Source organism: Cucumis sativus, chromosome 4 (genome assembly GCF_000004075.3).
Source record: "Cucumis sativus cultivar 9930 chromosome 4, Cucumber_9930_V3, whole genome shotgun sequence".
In the NCBI taxonomy this organism is placed as follows: domain Eukaryota; kingdom Viridiplantae; phylum Streptophyta; class Magnoliopsida; order Cucurbitales; family Cucurbitaceae; genus Cucumis; species Cucumis sativus.
In genome coordinates this window covers 5,717,557-5,738,934 of record NC_026658.2, presented here as the reverse complement: position 1 = coordinate 5,738,934, position 21,378 = coordinate 5,717,557, and the positions used below count along the sequence as shown (strand labels likewise).

At 35.0% G+C, this 21,378-nt stretch overlaps 3 protein-coding genes across 4 annotated transcripts; 1 reads left to right on the top strand and 2 right to left on the bottom strand.

Moving 5' to 3' along the window:
• Positions 1–3,471: 3,471 nt before the first annotated feature.
• On the bottom strand, positions 3,472–6,875 carry LOC101208780 (trifunctional UDP-glucose 4,6-dehydratase/UDP-4-keto-6-deoxy-D-glucose 3,5-epimerase/UDP-4-keto-L-rhamnose-reductase RHM1). Its single transcript, XM_004137176.3, has 3 exons — positions 6,721–6,875; positions 4,350–5,926; positions 3,472–4,249 (listed from the first exon to the last, which is right to left on the bottom strand). Exons 2-3 carry the CDS (start codon positions 5,910–5,912, stop codon positions 3,800–3,802), a joined length of 2,013 nt encoding a protein of 670 aa, XP_004137224.1. The 5' UTR covers positions 5,913–5,926; positions 6,721–6,875; the 3' UTR covers positions 3,472–3,799.
• Positions 6,876–8,368: 1,493 nt separating this feature from the next.
• Positions 8,369–12,132, top strand: LOC101209023 (cytochrome c oxidase assembly protein COX15). Its single transcript, XM_004137177.3, has 7 exons — positions 8,369–8,645; positions 9,100–9,395; positions 9,719–9,944; positions 10,026–10,271; positions 10,358–10,468; positions 11,095–11,226; positions 11,687–12,132. The coding sequence occupies exons 1-7, from the start codon at positions 8,478–8,480 to the stop codon at positions 11,855–11,857; spliced, it is 1,350 nt and encodes a 449-aa protein (XP_004137225.1). The 5' UTR covers positions 8,369–8,477; the 3' UTR covers positions 11,858–12,132.
• A 2,903-nt stretch (positions 12,133–15,035) lies between these two features.
• On the bottom strand, positions 15,036–18,756 carry LOC101210002 (BES1/BZR1 homolog protein 4). 2 transcript variants are annotated; one of them, XM_004137181.3, is made up of 3 exons: positions 17,976–18,756; positions 15,673–16,430; positions 15,036–15,584 (listed from the first exon to the last, which is right to left on the bottom strand). In XM_004137181.3, the coding sequence occupies exons 1-3, from the start codon at positions 18,189–18,191 to the stop codon at positions 15,581–15,583; spliced, it is 978 nt and encodes a 325-aa protein (XP_004137229.1). In that variant the 5' UTR covers positions 18,192–18,756; the 3' UTR covers positions 15,036–15,580. The 2 variants fall into 2 exon arrangements, with proteins under 2 accessions (XP_004137229.1, XP_031740179.1); XM_031884319.1 differs by lacking the exon at positions 17,976–18,756 and adding an exon at positions 16,984–17,136.
• Positions 18,757–21,378: the final 2,622 nt, after the last annotated feature.

Sequence of the window (21,378 nt, the reverse complement as noted above, 5' to 3'; positions counted from 1 at the left end):
AAACATGGCTTAATAATACAAAATTTATGGGCAATCACATTTGAATATAAAAAAAAAAAAAAAAATCATCTAGCATTTACAAAGATTGCAAAAAAAAAAAAAAAAAGGGGCAAAGGAGGGGCAAAAATCAAAGCTTCCACTTGAAGTTTTTAAATTCTTCACGTGCAGCCTCTATACTCTATGAACTATAGAGAGGACCTCTATGGCTTCACTTATAGCAAGTGTGCTTTCGAGCACGTTGACTTCGTCCTGAAGCTTGGCAACTGTTAGCTCTTGCTTGTTTATGGCCTCATTTTCTCAGCAGATAAGAGCATCAGTTGTTCAAACTCAATATTTATACTCTGAAGTCTGCTCTCTAGTTCCTTCTTTTCCAAAGATAGCTTTGCAGCCCTCTCATGAATGACTTCAACATCTCCTCGTAGTTGTTCCATCAAAGTTAAGGCTTCCTTAATAGCAGAAGTCTTCTCCTCTAACTAACGAGCCTTATCTATTGATAACAACTGTGCAGAATATGAAGATTGTACATCGTTGAAACTGTCTACCCTCTTAAGGTAACTATTCAAGTATTCTTCAAGAGGAGTCAAGTCGTCTAATGAATATTTGCAATTCCTGAGAGAATTGTTGTTATTTCTGGCCTAAGTCTTGGGATATATTCAAAAGGAGTGCGCATGATCTTGTCTTGAATGTCCCTCCACATACACATGGTTGTTTTCTGAAACAAGTTTGAAACTGTATTTTCACCAACCCACTGAGAAGACTCATAGTGTTTTGTTGCCTATTTCATAGAGGTGGCTCGAAAATCTTGAGAGAGAGCATGCATGGATGTAACCTTCGTCGAAGGCACTGTAGGACAGACACCTCCTTTGGAGAGAGGGTTCTCGATGTCTTTGCCATCCACTTTCATCTTGGCTCGACGAATCTCCTCGAGAAGAGCAGAAGAACATAAGGATAGTTCGACTGGTTTTACAGGTGGTGTCTTCAAAATACCAATTTTTTCAATAGCCGTATCAACCATATAAGGACCAGTTAGTGATTCATCACTGTCTACATCTATAAGCCATTCAAGATGATCGCCTAAATGTGACTGCAGAAATAAGCAATGGATAAATCGCTCACGAAGAAAATGAACAATAAAAGAAAATATGCAAAATAGTGGTGGAACATAAAAAAATTTCATAGTACCCGATCAACCCTCTTCCGCAAGAATTATCACCTGATATCTTCACTTTCTTCAAAGGTATTTTCCAATGACGATCACTTTTGCTGATGTCACTATCCTATTTATGCTCCGCCACGTCCTTCTCGATGGTAGGAGCCATCACTTCAACCAAACGAATTTGTTTGCCACCCTGGTTGCTCCCTTGGTTCTTGGTTGCGATAGGGGAGGAATGACACTACTCACCAAATGGTGTCTATTATCCTCAAAATATGTCTCGTGCTTTGTGGTCCACCAATTTTTAAATCGTTGTGTAACATGCTTGCAAGTCTCTAACGAACGGACAGACAAGCATAACTCAGATGAAGTGTTACGCCTCACACACAACCTCCAATGATATAATATATATTATTTAGTGAGATCATAGGTGGCATGCTCCCTATATCATTGGAAATATCCTGGTAAAAGTCAAACTGTCTCTCAAATCGATACAGACTATATGATGTTACAATCCAAATATTCCCATAACGGGATGACACGTAGCAGGAACACATGTTTGCAAAAAAGGAAGTCTATAGAAACGATGAATTACGAGTATCAATCATGCATTCATTTTTATTTTAGTTTTGAAGACTTGTGTGCCACTGGATTCTTGCACCATTATAAATCAGTTCTCGCGCCTCATATTCTCCAAAATAAGTAGACTCGCCTTCGTCAAAGAAGTTAGCCATCTTGGGACCTCAAACTTTTTTCGGAAGTGGGTAATGAGTGTCAAAATAATGAGCTAACCAGCCATGGACGTAATGCATGGAAAAGCGAAAGTCCATGCATCCTACTAGATTCGAGGCTTTAGTTATTGAACTTAGCCCATGATAAATGTTGACCAAAACTATTATGAGCTAACTATTATGTGCACATAAAGTAAAAGGCAACCATGTAGAGAAGGCTTGCATGGTGGAGTGAAGTCGGCCAATGTAAAAAAGGATTGCATGGTGTTAGGCAGCCTGAAGAACAAGGATGAATCTGTATATTCTCGAATGTTGTTGATACATTAGTCTAAACATGTTGTAGTGAGACTAAGCGTAGAGAACGATTTAGGATCATTCACGAAAGGAATGATTGTGTCTAATGTGTCTTTATGTGAGATGATGCTTTATGCAAAATATTTTGCGAAATGATGTGTTCATTGATGATCTGATTTGTGTTGAACCTTACGTTTTGGTGAAAAGGTTTTATCAAAGAGTATTACAAAAATGATTTTATAAAATCTCACTAAGCCTTTTAGACTTACGTTTTAAAATTTTATCTTCCAGGATTTGGCGTTATGGTCAAGTAGAGAGGAAGGGGAGTTTTCAAGGCAAGATGCTGTCAGACGTTTAAAGCTTTAGTTTAAGTTGTAAACTTTTGGTTTAGAGTTGCATTGTATTCTAGGTAACTCCCGTTGCATTTTGAGTTTCGATTGATAGTTTAAAAGGAGTTGGAAATAAGCTAGGCCATAAAGACCGATTCCAAAGTTTTAAAGCTAAATCGAGTCCTACTCGCATTATTTCCTACGCAAATAAAAGACTACTTTTATTTCCAATATGACCATTTTTTAGTTAGGCCCTAACGATGGATTATCGGGATAAAAAACCAAAAAAAATCTTCTAACTTCCTCCAAACCTTAATGACCAAATATATCATTTAACCAAAAATTAACCAAAACCAAACTATTTTGTAATTTTCCAAACAAATATATTTATGTATATATTTGATAAACTTAAAATTGAGGATGGCGATTCATCCTGGAAATAAAAGACAAAAAGTATAGAAACAAATTACAAAATGTTAAAATTGAGAATCTTTCACAAATTAAGGAGTATCTTTGAGGAGTGATGAAAGCTTGATTTTATTTCTCTTTAATCTCTCAGATGATTACAAATGGCAACTTTTATAACGACTTTGTTTAACAAAAAATAATCAAAACAGAAAGTAACTAATCTAATCTGGTTGGTTACTTAACACAAATTAAATAATACCTTCGATTGACGTAAAAAAATTCTATTCTCAGTTTCCATGTCTAAAGTTAAACTAATGATTCGCTTTCATCATCATCGTCGTCTTATTATAGATAATCCCATTATTTTAATTAATTAACTTTAGAATTAAAGCAAAATATTATATTTAAAAGTAAAATTTAACAAATTTTGTTTTTGGAACGTAGCCCAAATTGCATATTAGATTTGGATACTTACAACGGAATACAACCGTAAGCAACTTGCCAAATAATAAAAGGTTAAAAGAAAATTATTTGAACTTTTGGAAACGTAGGAAAATAAAATAATAATATGCAAAAATTAATACCATTCAATTATAGGATTTGAAACTTGCAGTTCTTCTGCACAATGCAGACTACAGTTTTCTGGTATCCTAAAATAATGCTTTTGATAAACCCAGGACCAAAAAAGAAAAAAAATCTAAAATACATCATATCAGGTGGATTTGAATCTAATCTCACCTTCTATAGCAGCAGAGCAGAAACAATAACAATTAATTATGAGTGAAAATGAAGCATCATCATCATAGATGAAATGTGATAATCATAAACATGTAAACTAATGCAGAATGCAATTATGAATCCTAAGTTCTATAGATCAAAACTTATTAGGCAGAGGTTTTCTTGTTTGGTTCGAAGACGTACTTGATCAACGACTCCTTGATCCCGAGCATCTCCGGGAACTCATTCTTTAACTTTGAAGCATCCATCTCATTGTTGCTTCTGGGAGCCACAATTACCTTAGCCTGTTCTTCCAGTGTGAAGTTAGCCCACTTGAATTCAGGGTCGATGTATTTCTTGTACATCTCCAGAATCTCATTGTGACTCACAACACCGGGGTTTGTGAAGTTCCAGATGCCCCTCAAGTTACGCTTTGCCATCTCGATCGAAATGGGCAGAAGCTCATCCAGGATGGTCATGCTGTTTGGGATGTTAACCACCTTACTGTAGCGAGAAATCTTGGTAATGAAGTTGCGTGGGTTGTTCAAGTCAGATGATATCGGCATCCGAACTCGGAGGGTGCAGACGTTATCATATTCTTTCAGAAGCTCCTCCACCTGTGGTCAGAAATAAAAATTAGAAAGCCAAATAATCACACAACAGATAGATGAAGAAAGATGAAGTGTGGTAAGGATAAAAGTTGCACTGAATATGTACCATGGCCTTGGTTTTTGAATAAAAGGAACCAATGAAATTTGGCTTGTCCTCCTCTTTAAATCCAATACCAGAACCCTCTGGATGTTTAGCATCGTACTCAAATATACAGCCAGTGGCAAAGTTCATCATCAAGAGTCCATGCTCCCTGCAAACATCTGCTAAAGACAAGGTTCCCGCAACATTAGCTCGAATAGTCTCTGTTTTGTGAGATTCACACCAATCAACATTGGGTCTGCCTGTCACGCCGGCAGCATTAAAAACATGGGTTGGTTTAATATTCTGAATATCCGCCAAAAGTGAGGCTCGATCCTCTAGACGCCCTTTGCCATACGCATAGGCAATGCCTTGTTTATCGCATAACTGCCCAAGAAGGCCTCCAATCCACCCTGTCCTACCATATATCAAAAATTTGAAGGATGACTGGTGAGGAGTGCCTGGATTCCTGGAGGTTGGGACAACCATTTTAGTATTACTTGAAGCATAAGCGGCTGGTTTTCCCTCTTCAGACCCTTCAAAGTGCCTCTCAACTCCACCGGGCATCATCAGCATTCTAGGATGTGGCAGCAAAGCCCCAGAGACATCACCCCACCAATCAGGGTTCTTGGTGTACCATTCAATTGTCTTCTTCAGCCCTTCTTCCCATGTTGTACGTTCTGACCATCCCAAGTTCTTGAGTTTCTCGTCATCCAAGAAATACCTCTGATCGTTAAAAGGTCTGTTTTCTACAAATTTGATGCTTGCATCTGCATCCATCGAGAAAAGTCTGCATATATCCTTTGCAACATCTATAACCCTTCTCTCCTTCTTTGTCCCAATGTTATAAACATGGCCAACCTCTCCTTTGTGAAGAATGACTTCAAAAGCCTCAGCAACATCCTCACAGTACAGATAACTCCTAACATTAGAACCATCTCCATGAATGGGAAGAGGCTGACCTCTCATGGCCAAAAGAATGAACTTTGGAATTAGCTTCTCAGGAAACTGATTAGGTCCATAAACATTGTTTCCTCTGGTCGTGATCACAGGTAATCCATATGACCTACCATAGGCCATCACAAGCATTTCAGCTCCAGCTTTTGTCGCAGAATAAGGATTTGTTGGGAGGAGTTGGGAAGCCTCATGGTTTCCCACAACAGCATCCTCGTCTGTCTCTCCATACACTTCATCCGTACTAACGTGGATGAACCTCCGAATCTGTCCAGTGACCTTGCATGCTTCTAAAAGAACATGTGTACCATAGATGTTATTCTTCGTGAACTCAAAACTATTACCAAACGAGTTGTCAACATGAGTCTGGGCAGCAAAGTGCATAATTGTGTCAATGGACTCAGTAATTAGGAGATAATTGACAAGGTCAGCACTGCCAATGTCTCCCTTAACAAATTTGAAATTGGGAGATGGTTTAGATGGAAGAAGGTTCTTCAGATTTGAGCAATAATCAAGCTTGTCAAGTACAACAATTTTGTAGCCAGGATAGTTTCTCACAAGTCTGTTAGCGACATGGGATGCAATAAATCCAGCAGCCCCGGTAATGAGGATGTTCTTAGGAGTGTGCGTAGCCATGTCAAAACCAACTTCTACACAAGTAAAAAAATAAAAACATAAAATCACTAACAGGAACAAAAACTTAAACTGTGTGTATAATATATATATATATAGTGAATTGGAAACTCTTAGCCACAGTGGAAGAAACAAAAATAAAATCTTTCATTAGATGGAAACTAGTTTCACAAGTTGCAGATCTAAAAAAACTTAAGTCAACAATGCAGTTCCATGGCAGTTACAGTAGTAAAGAAGTAGCAAAAGAGGAAAAAAAACAAACCCAGAAGTACATTATTATTCATTACTAAGCTTCATTGCTGAAGAAACTGAAACCAACTAATTTATAAAAAAAAAACGCAGATCATCATAATCAATAGAACTTCAATTCCCTTCACAAACAACAAAAAAGAAAACATTCCTGATCAACAACCACCCATCACATCAGATCAGATCTCTGAATATTCCCAAACCTAAAATCCAATTTCAAAATGAACGTCCAAAATATATCCCATGATCTAAATCCAAATCACCTCAATTGGATCCAACAGACGTAGTCAGAACAAGAAAATGCTTAACAAACAAGAAATCAAGCATAAAACTAAAAAAGAAAAAGAAAAAAAAAACCGAACCCATTATCACGGATCCAAACGGAAACAAGAAACACGCAGATCTCAATACACATTTGGCAGTGAATAAGAAATCCCCAGTTCCCAAACAACAAAAACAACATATGTGATCACAATGAGGAAGATGATTCAACTTACATAGACTTGGATGGAGGGATCAAAATGAGAAATCTAGAAAGAGAAAGAGAAAGAGAAAGAGGTACCTGTTGTAGAAAGAGAAGAGAGAGTAGGGAGAGAGAGATCTTCGGGGAGAAAGAAAATGAAAAGAAAAGCAGAGACGAATTGCGAAAAGCAATGAGGCGAAAGAATGGTGTTTTTTCTCGTTTATAAATACGTCTTTGAAGGCTGGAGACAGTTAAGGGGAGCCAATGGAAGATGAAATGACGACTTTAGCCCTATCACTTCCATTTATTTACTTGACTACATGTACGCACCTCCATCCGTCCTTCCCACCCCCAACCCCGAACTTCAACAATAATTCTCCGCCCTCACCCACACCCTCACGAACTTTCCTGGATTCACACACTCATATCCTCTCCTTTCAATTTTCCCATTCCCACTTATTTATGTATATATATATAAATAAATAACTCATTTTCTTTCCAAAAATGTATTATATATTTCTATAATTACCCACAAATTTCCATTCCTGTTTCAAAAATACAGTTTTTTTTTTTCAAATATACATTTCACATATGATAGAATGTGTCATGAGTTTCCATAATTTTGTTTCTATAATATTTTTACAATCAAATACTCACATTTTTTAATAAAAATTCAAACTCATAGTTATTACAAATTATAGACCATTTTTTTTACACTCTTTATGAATGTTCAAAAAAATTAAAATTGAATTTTTTAAGCAGATAATAATATATGAAATTTTCATTTAAACCAATCATTCAAGTGATTATCTAGATTATATCACCTACTAGCACCATAAAAATAGAGGAAGAGTATTAATGTTGTGAGTTTATATAAATGTTAATTCATTTTTTCGAAAAAGAAAAAATTGATCGACAATGTTTCCGACTTTTTGGAGTCTAAACTAAACTTCCAATATTTTTTTCATCCTAAACCTCTTTAATTTATGAATTTTTTTCCAGAAATTTGGGTTGTTTGTAACTTCGTATTCTAAAGAAATTTTTGCTAGTAAGTGATTTGCAAATTTAAAAAATCATCGTTAAATTTATAAATTTAATAATATTTTTTTATTTTATTTTCGTGTCCCTTATTTTATAGTTTCAATTTGATAAAAAGATACAATCAAATTTTACAATTATACCACATGATTACAAGACAAATGCGTGAAACGCTACCCTACATTCGAGATAAGCTGTAGAATATCTTGACACTATCCTTCATGAGTGTGATTAGACTCAAACATATCATTCATGTAACAATTTACCAGAAGAATTTGCGTAACCTATGAAAAAGAACTAATTAGGAATTCAATACCACAAGACACGTTTTTGTCTAAAATTTCAAATTTATCTTTATTTGCATGGTTTTCTAAAAGTTATAATTTAAACTAGTGAGTGGGTTCATAATTCATATTAAGAATGGTTGAAGTTTGTGTAAGAAAATCGAATAACAATATTCCATTTAAGTGTGTTTTTATAATACCTATCTTTCCAAAAGTTAGAGTAATAAGAAGATGACAGCTCAACAAACTTTGGTAATAAAAATTAATTTAATACAATAAAGGAATCGAATTTCATAAGCACAGATTTAGATTCCTTAAATTTAATAATTTCCAAAATAATTTAAGAGTTTATAATATTATTGACTATTGAGTGCAGAACTCCTGACCCCTACCTCGAAACGCCGTCGTTTTATCCCCTTAGCCCTTTCCAAGTTCCAACCCAATTAGCGTTGAGTTACAGGAACCTCCGATAAACCCTCGAACTCAAAGGAGGAGATAGAGAGAAACAAAAATTGGTTGAGAACAGAGTCTGCGATGGCCTCATTTCTTCGTAGGAAGGAAGCTTTAAGCCGTATTTACAATTCTATTCTTCATTCAAAGCCCTCCTCTCTTCATCGCCACCAACCATTCAGATCAACTTTCCCTTCTCAATCTTCAAACAACTATCTCTTTCGCGTCTCTGCTCACCCATCCTTCTCCAAGGTTCCATTTCTCACTATTCCATTTTGTTTTATTTACAGGATTTTATCTTCTTTTTCTTTTTTAATTCCCACTTTTTCGATTTCTACTTACATTGTATGTATTAGCTTTGGGTCGTTTTTATGTCGGTGTGTTTTTTTTTCTATAACATTATCAATCTCTCATCCGTGTGAATTCCATTTGAACTTGTACTATAAGTCAATCAACGGCCTGATTGCAAGTTATATCTAGCATGAATGTCTAATAATAATGCTGATAAATCATGGGTTTTAAGTTTGTGATCTTTTGCTCGACCTCTTGTGGTCTTTTTTTTATATCGATTTTGATACTTGCTCTACATTGTGTCATTGGTAAATTATTCTCAACCTTCTAGACATTTTCATACAAAAGTTGTGCACTTTATATGTTGTATTCACGATAACAGATATTTTTTTTTCCTTTTGGGTGCTGTTTTCAGGTTCATCAGGCATCGTTATTTAGGAATATGTCTACGGTGGCTTCAATTGGCTCGAATAAGGAGGGCCTGAAGTTGCTTGTAACTGCTGGTCCTCGTGCTCAGAAAATGGTCGGGATATGGCTCTTTGGTTCTGCTGCATGGGTTTTCAGTATGGTGGTTCTTGGTGGTGTTACACGTCTCACACGATCTGGTCTTTCCATGACTGACTGGAAGTTCACTGGGAACCTTCCCCCTTTAACAGATGAAGAATGGCTGCAGGAGTTTGAAAAGTATAAGCAGTCCCCTGAATATAGGCGGTATGTGTATCAACATTGATTATTTCTATAGCTTTGGAGATAGTCTTTTACTTCCTAATTATGCTGTTTGCTTGCTTGCTTTTGCAGCATGTACAATAATTCTGTGTTTAATTCCGATTGGCATGTTGGTAGATGGTTTGCTTAGATTCTTGGTAATTTGTGGTTCATTGAAAAGGAAAGTTGAATCGAGGAATTAGTATTTTTGGAAGCCATATATTGTCTTTTTTTAATTAGTGCGTGGTTATATATTTTTTAGGCTTGATTTTAATTTTTGAATAGAAATAGTTCCCATGGATTTTAAGACTTTATGTTAAATTCTACAGTGTTAACAAAGGCATGAGTATTGAAGATTTCAAATTTATATATTGGATGGAATATGCTCATCGAATGTGGGGAAGGGCACTGGGTATTATGTTTGCTTTGCCCTTTTCATATTTTCTTCGTAAGGGTTATATAACCTTACGTCTTGGACTGAGATTGTCGACACTTTTTGCCCTTGGTGCTGGGCAGGGTTTAATCGGCTGGTGGATGGTAAAGAGCGGTTTAGAGGTAGATCCACTTTATCCCTGTTGATTGTTGCTTTCCCAATTATGATAGAGTGGAGAGTTCCTAAAGGAGTTCATCCCACAGGAGCCAGCATCTGAGTATGTTCAGCCAAGAGTAAGCCCTTATCGTCTTGCAGCGCATCTTACGTCGGCATTTATTATATATTGTGGTCTTTTCTGGACTGGTCTCTCTGTTGTTATGCCTGAACCACCTGTTGAATCTGTGGCTTGGGCTCGTGGTGCAGCAAAAGTTAGACGAATTGCTCTTCCTGTGAGCTTACTTGTTGGTATTACTGCCATTTCAGGAGCATTTGTCGCTGGAAATGATGCAGTATGTGATTCTTCTTTTCTTATTGTGTATTAAATTTATTTCCCATTCCAAAGAGGTCATGCTTTTCCTTGTATGCTGGATTACAGGGGCATGCATATAACACCTTTCCAAAGATGGGTGATACGTGGGTACCTGATGATATCTTTGACATGAAACCACTAATTCGAAATTTCTTTGAAAATACATCCACAGTTCAGGTAATTTCTCATACTTGTTAATTAGTGGATCAGATCAAGGTGTTTGGCTTTGCAAAATCTTACAATGCTTCAATGACTGTATTATATGCTAATATCATTTTGTGCGAAACTGAATTATTTTAGTATCACCTCGTGATTATATCAAGGGGGGGTTTAGCTTCGTGAAACAGTACCATGCTTCAGTGATTGTTTATATTTCAAATTGAAAAATCTTGAATAGCTTTTCCTTCACTTAGAAAACGTGGTGCATGCAATTGTCAAGAGCCATTTTTCCTGCATTCAGGTTCTCTATTAAAGTTAGTATTTCAAAGGGGTCGCTACACACAAAATACAAGTACCCCTTTGAAATACTAACTTTAACTAGATGGTTCAGTGTTGCTATTCATGCTATTTTAATATTATTTCGCATTTCAATCTACCAATGTTTTAATAGCATTTGTTTTTTAAATGTCGATTTTCTGATGTTAATATCAATTGAGCTACTTGAACAAGTACATTCTGATGTTATGTATTATAATCAAATCTTATGCACAAAATGCCTTTATGTTTTTGATGAAGTACAAAATGCATTTATAAATTTACCATCTTCAAAAAAGAAGCAATGAAGTCCTTCATCTGGTTTACAGCTTGATCATCGTATACTCGCCACTGCGACCTTAGTTTCAATTGGTACCTTGTGGTGGTCGACGAGGAAATTGGAGATACATCCTGCAGTTCGTTCTTTGATCGGAAGTACATTTGGCATGGCCGCTCTTCAGGTATTTTTTTTTTCCTTCCATGATTTTGTGGAGGCTTCCCGAGTATTAAATGGCCCATTATCATCTCTCTTATTCTTAGAACCTTTTATTATTGTTTTTTTTTAATGAAAAACAAAACATTCATTGAGATAGATGAAATGATATACAAAAACAAAACTATTCACGTTTTCTGTTTGCTGTTATTTGCTATACTTGAAAATCTTCCTTCAGTATACCACACATAGTAATCACTAATCAGAGAGATTAGTGCAATGTGATTTGTCATTCAGTCTCTTGATTACCGTTCTTCAAATATCAACTTCAGCCTCTTTCTCTCTCCTTTATCTTTAGCATTCTATCAATGTTTATTCATGGATCACAGTTTCTTTCACCCTTTTCCAGCTCAGCTTTGTCAGTATCTTCATCCTCTTTGTTGGTATATAGTTTGCATAATGTTAACTATTGTAAGTGTACTGCTCAGGTCACCTTAGGCGTATCAACGCTTCTATCTTACGTCCCAGTTTCCCTCGGAACTGCACATCAAGCCGGGGCATTAACACTGTTGACCCTTGTAATTCTTCTTAATCACACTGTGAGGAGGCCATCAATGTCCCTTTTGAAGTCTCTTCCCCAAGTTGTGAAAACAGCCTAGACGAAATTTCAAACTTTCCAGGTACACTGCTTCCGACTACAAAATTAGGTTTAAAGTCAGATGCATCTGTTGATGATCTCGACCTTTAGGTTTTGTTTTTTGTGATTTTTGCCAAGGATGAATTCATATTATTCAGTGTCGGATGTTGGGGAGAGGGGGAACAAATTGTATTTTGGAATGCATAGACAGATAGTTTTATTAGCTATTCTAAACTTGTGTGCCAATGTTTATTATAATTATTTGATCAATATTTAATGGCCCCACTTTTTTTTTTATTGCAGAAATGTTCATAAATAAAATACTTTTACAAAATATTTACATTTTATAAAGAAATCAGGTAATAAATTATGTTTGGTTCTATGAATTGAATTGTAAATAGTTAGGTCATTTTTTTCTATTTTTGAAAAATAGCTCTTCATTAATTTTCAAGTTTATATCATAAGAATATATCAAGTATATATTACTAGATGATGATAAATGTAGGTTTTGTAGACCTTTTTTTTTCTTTAGAATATTATTTTAGTCCTTGTAATTATATATTTTTTAAACTTTAGTCACCCTACTTTCAATAAATCTTAATTTTGTCCCTACTATTATTATTTGGTTAATTTTTGTAGAAACTTTCTATCATCTATTACCATTCTTACTATTGAATCTAAACAACATATTCCCATATACTTTAAAATTAATTATTATTATTTAACCCAATTTCAAAAAATTTACTAGTATCGAGATGAAAATGATATTTTAACTTAGTTAATTTTTTTTAATAATTGTGAAGCAGTGAATCCCATGAATATGAATGTGAGTAAAGTAGGAGATTGAAGCTAAACATTAGATTTTGAAGTCTAAATGAAGTAGTGCCAATTGCCAAATAGTTACATTAACCGCTTTGGTCTTTGGTATGTCAAACCACAAAGTATGAAACTGTTGGATTGGAATTGTTCTTATGGAAGACTTGAATTTTTACATGCTAAGTGTTGTCTAACCTAAGTTTTGAACTAACTAGTAATAAAGCCTTTCTCAATATAACGAACTATCTATCAACCATTTTTTCAAAGGACAAGTGTGAGTGCAAGAACGTAAGACAGAAGAGGGGAGGGTATTACTGTATTGGATAAGTTGAATGAAAGTTATGCATCCTAGTTTTTCACACTTGGGTCAAATGACATTTTGGTTATTTTATTTTGAGAGAAGGATTATATGTATCCATTTAAGTTTGAGTGAATTGGTCAGGTGAGGTGCATATTTTTTATCTAGAAGTTCCAATCATAGAAGCCTTATATTTTGGTGTTTTGATTATTTGGTTCTGATATGTTTGTTGAATTGGTCCATCCACTTGCTTTAATTACTCTAACAATCTATTAATTTATATTATCAAATTTTGAAACCTAATAATATAATTAATTATTTGGGTTCATTTCAAAAGGTTGTATGTATAATTATCTTTCCCCATTTCCCCTTTTGACCCTGAAATTAAATATAGTAGCCATAAGCTAAAAATCAAATTCAATTTCATATCTTAGATATATAAATATATGTATATATATATATATATATATATATATATATATATATATATATATATATATATATATCCAACTCAACAAGAATTATTAGGCACTTTTTTTATAATTAGATTTAAGATATAAAAAGATGATAATCGAATAAAAATGATTTAAAAATAGATTTGGGTCACCTCTATTGGGTTAGTTACTAAACAATTATTGAGGGGGAGGCTTTAGATCTGACCACATGGATCCAATTCTTTTATTATTATTTTAAATCTCAAGTTTTCTTTTTTTGTTGACACTTTGCAATATCATACAAAGTCTTGCATTTGACAATTTGGTGAAATTTTAGGAATTAGTAACCTATATTTTAACATCATTAGACCCAAAATTTAAAAACTAAATGTTTCTGCTCTGCCCTCTTTTACCTCTTTACCTTCACATTTAACATTTAACTACTCCAATACAATAGCGTTTATCAACTCTCGTTCTTAGTTTGTTTGTATTTCACTAGTCACCATTTTTGTATAAAATCATTCGCATTTAGATTGCGCGATTGCTTTATATTGTTAATACACTTACAAAAGTATTTTAATTGATTCAACACTTGGAATTTAAAGGCATGAATTGATATTTTTCTTTTTTCTCCAAAAGCAACCTAAGTTGAGAATAGGTGTAGTTGAGCCTCTTAGGTTATACAATCAATCAACTAGTTTGTTTTATTTTCAATTGTGAAATAAAGATGTCGTAATCCAATAAAATCAACAATTATTTATTATTTAATTTTCTTCGGGGAAAAGAACATAATCTCAACAACATTTAAAGCAAATAATAAAGCCAATATTGAAAGCAAGACTCCTATGTTAGTGGTATGAAGTCAATGCATGATACAACAAGAAAATTTTAAAAGGTGCACCAATAACAACAGTGATGAAATAATGACAGGTGAGTCAAAGAGTAGAAGTCTTCAATTACATACCAGTTGGAATTCATGTAGTTTAAATTTGAAAAAAATAAAAAAGTACCTTAAACTTTGTCCTTTGTTTCAAAAGCACTCTATTTAAATTACGATACCACCTTTGACATTTCATAAACATTTGATAGTAGATAGATAGGAATTAAAAACCTAAACATTCAATGTCCAACTTTCTGTTCTAGAATTCAAATAACTTTTAACATCATTTGAAATCATAAAGATATTTTTAAAGGTCAAGGATATTACACACACACACACATATATATATATATATATATATATATATATATATATATATATATATATATATATCATGAGTAGTGTTTGGATTGAAGAAGTAGTCAAGATAGATACTGAAATTGAGACCACAAACAAAAAACATGGAAGGGGCCAAGCAGTCTGGTCAAAGGGGTAACAATATAATTGAGATTGAGAGTGACTTACCAATCTCATTATTCCATTCTCTATGTCTGAGGGAAGGCCCAAACCAAAATTGGGTGTGCTCTTCTTCTCCACACCTATTTTTGTCCATATTGCTTGTTTTATTGGTTGATATTTAAATAACACCTAAACTCTATGTTTATGTTTCAGTCCTTAAAGTTTGCATAGAAAGTTACTTGTCACACATGCCCTATGAACAGACATTTAGATAAACTAAAGATGTAAATTAATTGTATGAAGTAAAATGAAGTTGAGAAGATAGGCACAGAAGTTCTCATTTGAGGTTGCAATAAAAGAGATGAACAAACTAAAGGCTGAGGAGCTGTTGATGTAGTGTTTGAACTGGCAGCTCAAATAATGATAACAACAATGACTATCATTGAAGAAAGAAAAGCCAAAGGAAAAGGTTCCACTCTCTCGATATCCACAAAAGTTAGAACGCTGTTGCATATGGATTATCTCATCACCTCATTCAGCATTTTGTTTTTTTGTTTTTTGTTTTTTTTTTGTTTTTTTTTTTTGGTAATCTATAAAGGGAAAACCAAATACTGAAGACAAACAACTCATACATATACGTCACTAACAGTAAAAATTCAGTTTCCATAAGGAAAGAGACCTGTATATATAACTTCTTAACGAGGGAAAATGAAAATTTGAAAAAGAATAATAATGGGTGCTGGTGCTGGTGGAAGAGGGAGCCTGAATCAGTAAAGCTCACCTTGAATCCAATGTGATAGTTCTCACCAGGGATTTGGAAGTAACTATTTGGTAATATGTGCTATCCATCCATTACATTTACCTGTAAAAACATGGGGTTAGGAACTTAGAAAGAGAAGCAATTTCTGAAATGATATAGTTTAAGAGGTGATTTAAAAGTAATAACAAACCTGGTCCTTGAGTTGCCAAGAGTGAGCTCTAAGTCATCTGAACCACATTCCTCATGAATTATTTCTCCTTCCCATGGCTTCACTATGCCTGCTGCATTGCTTCCAAAGGCGAACTCATCAGAGATCACTTCTGACATTGGAATATCTGCAGTGTGATCGGAACCTGCTGCAATGGCAGGAGAGCAGGTCCCACTTTGACCAGGGGTCCACATGCGAGATCCTCCACCAGTGATTGCTGCTTCTTTGAAACCAAATGGGTTTGTGGAGACAAGACTAAATGTTGGAGAATTGGGTCCACCCTGAGGAATTCTAAGGCCAGCAAACCATTCTGGAGTGGGAACAATCTGACGCCCAGGACTTGGTGGAGTGGAAGATGGCTGGGAGGAATAGTATTGTGCACTCCATCCTGGTAGGACAGATTGATCTTCCCAGTCAGCTTTGAGTCGGGGCGTTCTGGCAGTTGGGGAACTTAGAGGAGGAGTAACAGGAGCACTGATGGAACCTCCATGAATATAATGATTTGGAAGTTTAGATGAGGATGCCGAAGATGATGACGTTGAAAGGTTTTTGAGCCAGGGGATAAGTGAACTTCCATCAGCATTTGGATTACCGATATATGAGGATGATGCTGGACTAGGAAAAGAAGATGAACCGGGGCTTGGATTGAAGGAAGCACAAGGACTGGGTTGGTGAGATGTGTACGGGCTTGCAGCTGCCGATCCACCAACCACATCCATACGTTCAATTGGCTTGCATCCCTGAAGACAGATGAGATAACATTGTCGAGTGTGGAAAAACTAAAAGAGAAGATGTAATCTGAAGGATTATGTAACACGTATGGCTGCAGATCTTACTCGAGCTAGTCACAGTAAAAAAGAATGATGAACACTAAAAAATCAGGCAGCAATCAATAGAAAAGCATTACCAATCTTTTCAATCCTAGTCACCCAAATATAAACCAAGATATAAAACAGTTTAATGCCATAACATGCTTGATCTCAATAATACCCCATTTCGTGAATTTGACTTTAGCTGGTAGTGAGAAAATATTTCAGGGTTTATATGTCCACTAATAATCAACCTAGAATTCTCTCAAATTCAAGTATAATTTGCTAGGTTGTAGTTTGAAGTATGATGAAGAAGGAATGGTTCGATTGACGAGAATTGCTACACGATGCCAAGCAAGAAGAAAAAAGAAACCACGCGTGTCATGATCCATACGTACTACTTACTGGAGAGAGATACTAACAGAAGGAAATATGAACGTTGGAAGACAACTTTTTGTACTATTTACTGGAGAGAGATACTAACAGAATGAAATATGAACGTTGGAAGACAACTTTTATACTCCATGCACCACAAAAAAATGTTTAGTTAACTCTCACTCTCAAAGAGATGGGTCGACAAAGAAGTAAGAAAAACAGAAGTCCATAAGACCCAAGACCCAAGATCAAGAGCTACTCAACAGGTTATAGATGTCAGCGTGTACTTTACCTCCTGAGCCTAAAATAATAAAACTGCAAAATTCAATAAAAAGAAGGAATCCATCACGAGAAATAGGAGTAGAGCCAACTCCAAAAGGAAGGAAAGGGACAGAGCTGAAAAAGGACTGTTTGTGTCGCCAACTTGACAATGAAAAAAAGAAAAGCAAAAAAGAGAAAGATCCCTCTGATTTAAATCTGTCACCGTAGAAAGGAAGAGCAGTTATCAGGGCCAAATCCCTGAAGGGGATCACAGATCCATATGGTAGAGCTTAAAAAATGAGGAAGGACACCTCGTCCTCGAGATCTGCGCAGTCCCAGTACCTCAGACTATTAGTCATCGAGAGCCTAAAAAGAAGCATCAAGAATCTTGTGCTTCACGCGTAAAAGGGATAAAAAGATATCAAAACTTCTACCTCACCGCAATTATATAACCGACGCCGACGAAGGAAAGGAACATTTAAAGGAGAAATGGGTCAAAAAGGTATTCAACAACGCTCCTCTTGTTGTTAAAAAATGACATGAACTGCCCTTAAGAACTAGGAACTTCACACCCAGATGGCTCCATTTTTCATTACTTGAACTCTCAACAAGGGCCATGGCCATACCCCCAAATGTACCAGAAAAATGATATAAAATTTTAAAAAACGATTAATAAGGAATTTATCTGATTAGCTCAACAAATCCAAAGCTAAAAAATGCATACTGTCAATTCGAAGCTAAAGAAAGTGGTATCACCATTCTCATCAACATCAAAGAAATACTAACGAAAACTGCTTCAAGTAAACAAAAATGTACGCCAAACATTAAAAAGAAAGCTACCTTACGGTAAGTGGTGCCATCAGGTTCAACGGTCCATCCCGCCTCATTGCAGAGAGCTTTAAGGACCTCGTTGTTGTCGCAATGTTTGGGAAGCTTGTAGTTCCCGTACATCCTGAGTCCAGCGAAGATCTTTGCTGCAATAGCTCTTCTCCTTCTCTCCCTTCTTTTGTTGTTCTCCCGCTCCCTCCATGTCGGTAGCCGAGTCCCCGACGTCATCTCCAACACACACACACACACTCTGAACCAACAAATCAAAGTTCACACAGCTTCAACTGATAGATCAGAAAGCAATTCTTTCGAATTGCCTCCGTCTATCTCAGGACGAATAAGATTCAACTACAGTCACAAACAAAATTTCATAGGAAACAGAGATAAATCTTCTAATAGAAATCAGCTCGAGTCCAAGGATCGAGACACGAAAGAAACTGACAGTGTGAAAACGTCTTTCGCAACTTCAAGGTAAAGAAATCGGACACGAAAGACAAAGTCTAAGAAAACGGAAAATTCCTCTAAACTCCGTAACAATCAATGAAACAAAGTGAAAGAAAATCAAAGACCGCTGGATAAATCAGAGAAGAAACAACGAACAAGAAGAAGAAGTGAGAGTAATAGATATCAGAATCAGATGGTTGCCGAAGGAGATGATTGGCGAGGGCGATCGGATCTTAGATGGACCACCGTGAACGGCGGAGGAAAGTGTTTTTCTTTTTCTTTGACAAAGCCCGGGAAATTAGAGAAGAAACACTTCCGTGAAAAATGGAGGGGGGGATGAACAGAGTAGGAAGCTAAATGAGCTGTTCCCATTTTTATTAACCAAAATTACGATTTTATTTACAATTCTGCCACTCCTCCCTTTTTCGTTAAAAGTAAAAACACATTCTCTCATTTTACATTAACTTTTTTCATTTTTCTCTTTCTTTTTTTTCCTTTCAACTTTTTATTTTGGAAAGTAAATAATAATTTTCTTTTCTAAATTAATTTTTTTTGGTGCCAAAAGTGATTTTGTAAAATATCATAAAATATCCTCTCTTTTTTTTCTTTTCGACTATCACATATATATATATTTTTTCTAAAAAAGAGCTTGAAATTGAGTCTCTAATTAGAATAGATATTTTTATGTCTAGAAAACTAATTGAGCATTTTGATTCAAATAATTCATAAAGACTTGTTTTATTTAATAGGAAATTAAATCTCAAAATTTAATTGTTTTGTCTATTTAATTCCATAAAATAGTTATTGTGTTACTTATTTATAAACTTATGTAGGTATATGTACATTTTGAGTAAATAATAGTAACAAGAAAATAGAACCCAAACAAATTTTAGGATTATAACTATAAAAGAAAAAAAAAGATGGAGTATTTCTATCCATGGTATGAGCATGATAGTTTAAAATTTTGAGCTCACTAAATCAAAAGACGATCGATTAGAGATAAGATGAGGTTCAATTAATGTCAGTTTGAGAAAAATCCAAATTAACAATAGTATTAAAAAAATTCAAATGCTTAAACCGAATCAAATCGATCACAACCATGAAAAAGTGTCAACCGATCAATCAGGATTTGAACATTTACTAAATGATCGATGAACATTTTATTTAATGAAAGTTGATGAAAAAATAAAAAAGATATAAAATTGAGGTAGAATTGAATTAATTGATATACAGAATTTGTAAGTGATGAAAAAATGTAATTAGTATTAAAAAAAGAAGAAAAGAGAAAAAGGAATTAGCAAAAACGTAATTAGTGAAAATGGGAGTGGGCAACATAGGCATATAGAAAGAGAAATGAAAAGAAAAAAAAAGGAAAGAAAGGGGAGGGAGGGTTTGAATAACCGTCTGTGACAGAGGAACCAAAGAGACTTCAACACGTGGCCGTTGCCCGGGGGCAGGCGTTTCTCAACGGTCACTGTCGAGATTCTACACGTGTCGGAGTTCGGCGCACGTGAGAGAAGATAGTGGGTGTGTATATTTTACGGGTCGGGTCGGGTGGGTATAGTTTTTTTGTTGTTGTTGTTGAAGTGTGTGAAGGAGCAGCACATAATGATGGGGACGCGAGTGGTGTTTGGGTTTGCTTTTTAACGTGACCCCACCCTCAGATCACGCCAATTAGCACGACTTTTCACTTCTGGGCCCTACCTTTATTTTTTCTCTTTTATTACTCTTTTCTTTTTAATATAATATTAATTTAAATTACTCTTTTATTTTACTTTTTAACCCTTTTCATTTCATTCTATTTTAGCTTTTTATATATTTAAAATTAGTGTTCATTTATTCCTTAACAATAAACAAATGTGAATTTTACTATGATTCTCCAAATTTATTTTAGAAATAACACAATTTTTTTTGTTTTACATTTAAAAATGTAGCACACCTTTGGAAAATCGTAATTTTATTTTTATCACTCAATCTTGGTCGAGCTTGACATCGAGATTCTTCACAAATTTTTAAAAACTATTTTAATGTAATTTCTCAGTCCCTCTCGATTGAGTTAGGCACCGAGATTGTGCTTTTTATTTTTAAAATTTGAAAGAAATGAATTTATCAAACTACCAAAATACCCTTCGAAGCTCGAACATTACATATTCTCACAAAACACTAAATGTCAAAAGGTGTGTTCATTTTGGCAGAGAAGTGAATGAGTTCTCTCTTAAATTCGAACGAAGTTTAATGATTTTTTCTCCGCATAACTTGAAGAACTCATCATCAAACTTAAATCTCTTAAGATGAAGTACTTTTAACGATTTCATAGTTTAGGGTTTAGTTTTTAGTTCTTAGTTTGAAATCTTAGGCATATGGAAATCTTTGTAGTTGGTGGTATGATTTAGTTAGATGTAGGACTTTATTTTAAGTCAATGCATGTCCTCCTTCGATGCAAATGAGGAATCTCGATTGAGATATATGAAATTGTCTGGAGAATTGTTGAAGGAGACCCGAGATCATTGCATTTCACATGCATTTTCTGGGATAATCTCTAGAACAATTTCACCCAAGATTTGGCGAGATTATCTCACATAATGCATGTAAAACCTTATGTCATGTCATTCCGAGCAATGTTGTCTAAGTTCAATTAGTATTTCATTTGGTTCTCGGTCGAGATTGCCCCGAGATCACCCCGAGTTTTAACACATAATACTTTTTTTTTTTTTCCAGATGTCTCTTGTCACCAAAATCAACTCCAAGGACTTATTCCTTGCAAACTTGACTTTTGTTCACATCTATCGAAAACTGTGTCAGGTATAAAAAATAAGTTAACACCCAGACTACTTCATATGTTTCGAAGAACCATCTTTGGATACATCTTGGATGTAAAATTAGTGTTCAGTGGACCTTTGTGCCACTACATTTTGTTGAGAGAGGTCAAGAAAAGACGAGACAACATAATTAGTTTTAAGTTATATGGTGA

Excerpts from the sequence above, each read along its gene's own strand:
- LOC101210002 (XM_004137181.3), bottom strand. The coding sequence starts at position 18,191 with ATGACGTCGGGGACTCGGCTACCGACATGGAGGGAGCGGGAGAACAAC. Across the intron at positions 16,431-17,975 it reads ATGGCACCACTTACCGTAAG|GGATGCAAGCCAATTGAACG; the intron begins GTAGCTTTCTTT and ends ATCTGTCTTCAG.
- LOC101208780 (XM_004137176.3), bottom strand. The coding sequence starts at position 5,912 with ATGGCTACGCACACTCCTAAGAACATCCTCATTACCGGGGCTGCTGGA. Across the intron at positions 4,250-4,349 it reads ATTCAAAAACCAAGGCCATG|GTGGAGGAGCTTCTGAAAGA; the intron begins GTACATATTCAG and ends TTCTGACCACAG.
- LOC101209023 (XM_004137177.3), top strand. The coding sequence starts at position 8,478 with ATGGCCTCATTTCTTCGTAGGAAGGAAGCTTTAAGCCGTATTTACAAT. Across the intron at positions 10,272-10,357 it reads TTGTCGCTGGAAATGATGCA|GGGCATGCATATAACACCTT; the intron begins GTATGTGATTCT and ends GCTGGATTACAG. Across the intron at positions 10,469-11,094 it reads AAAATACATCCACAGTTCAG|CTTGATCATCGTATACTCGC; the intron begins GTAATTTCTCAT and ends TCTGGTTTACAG.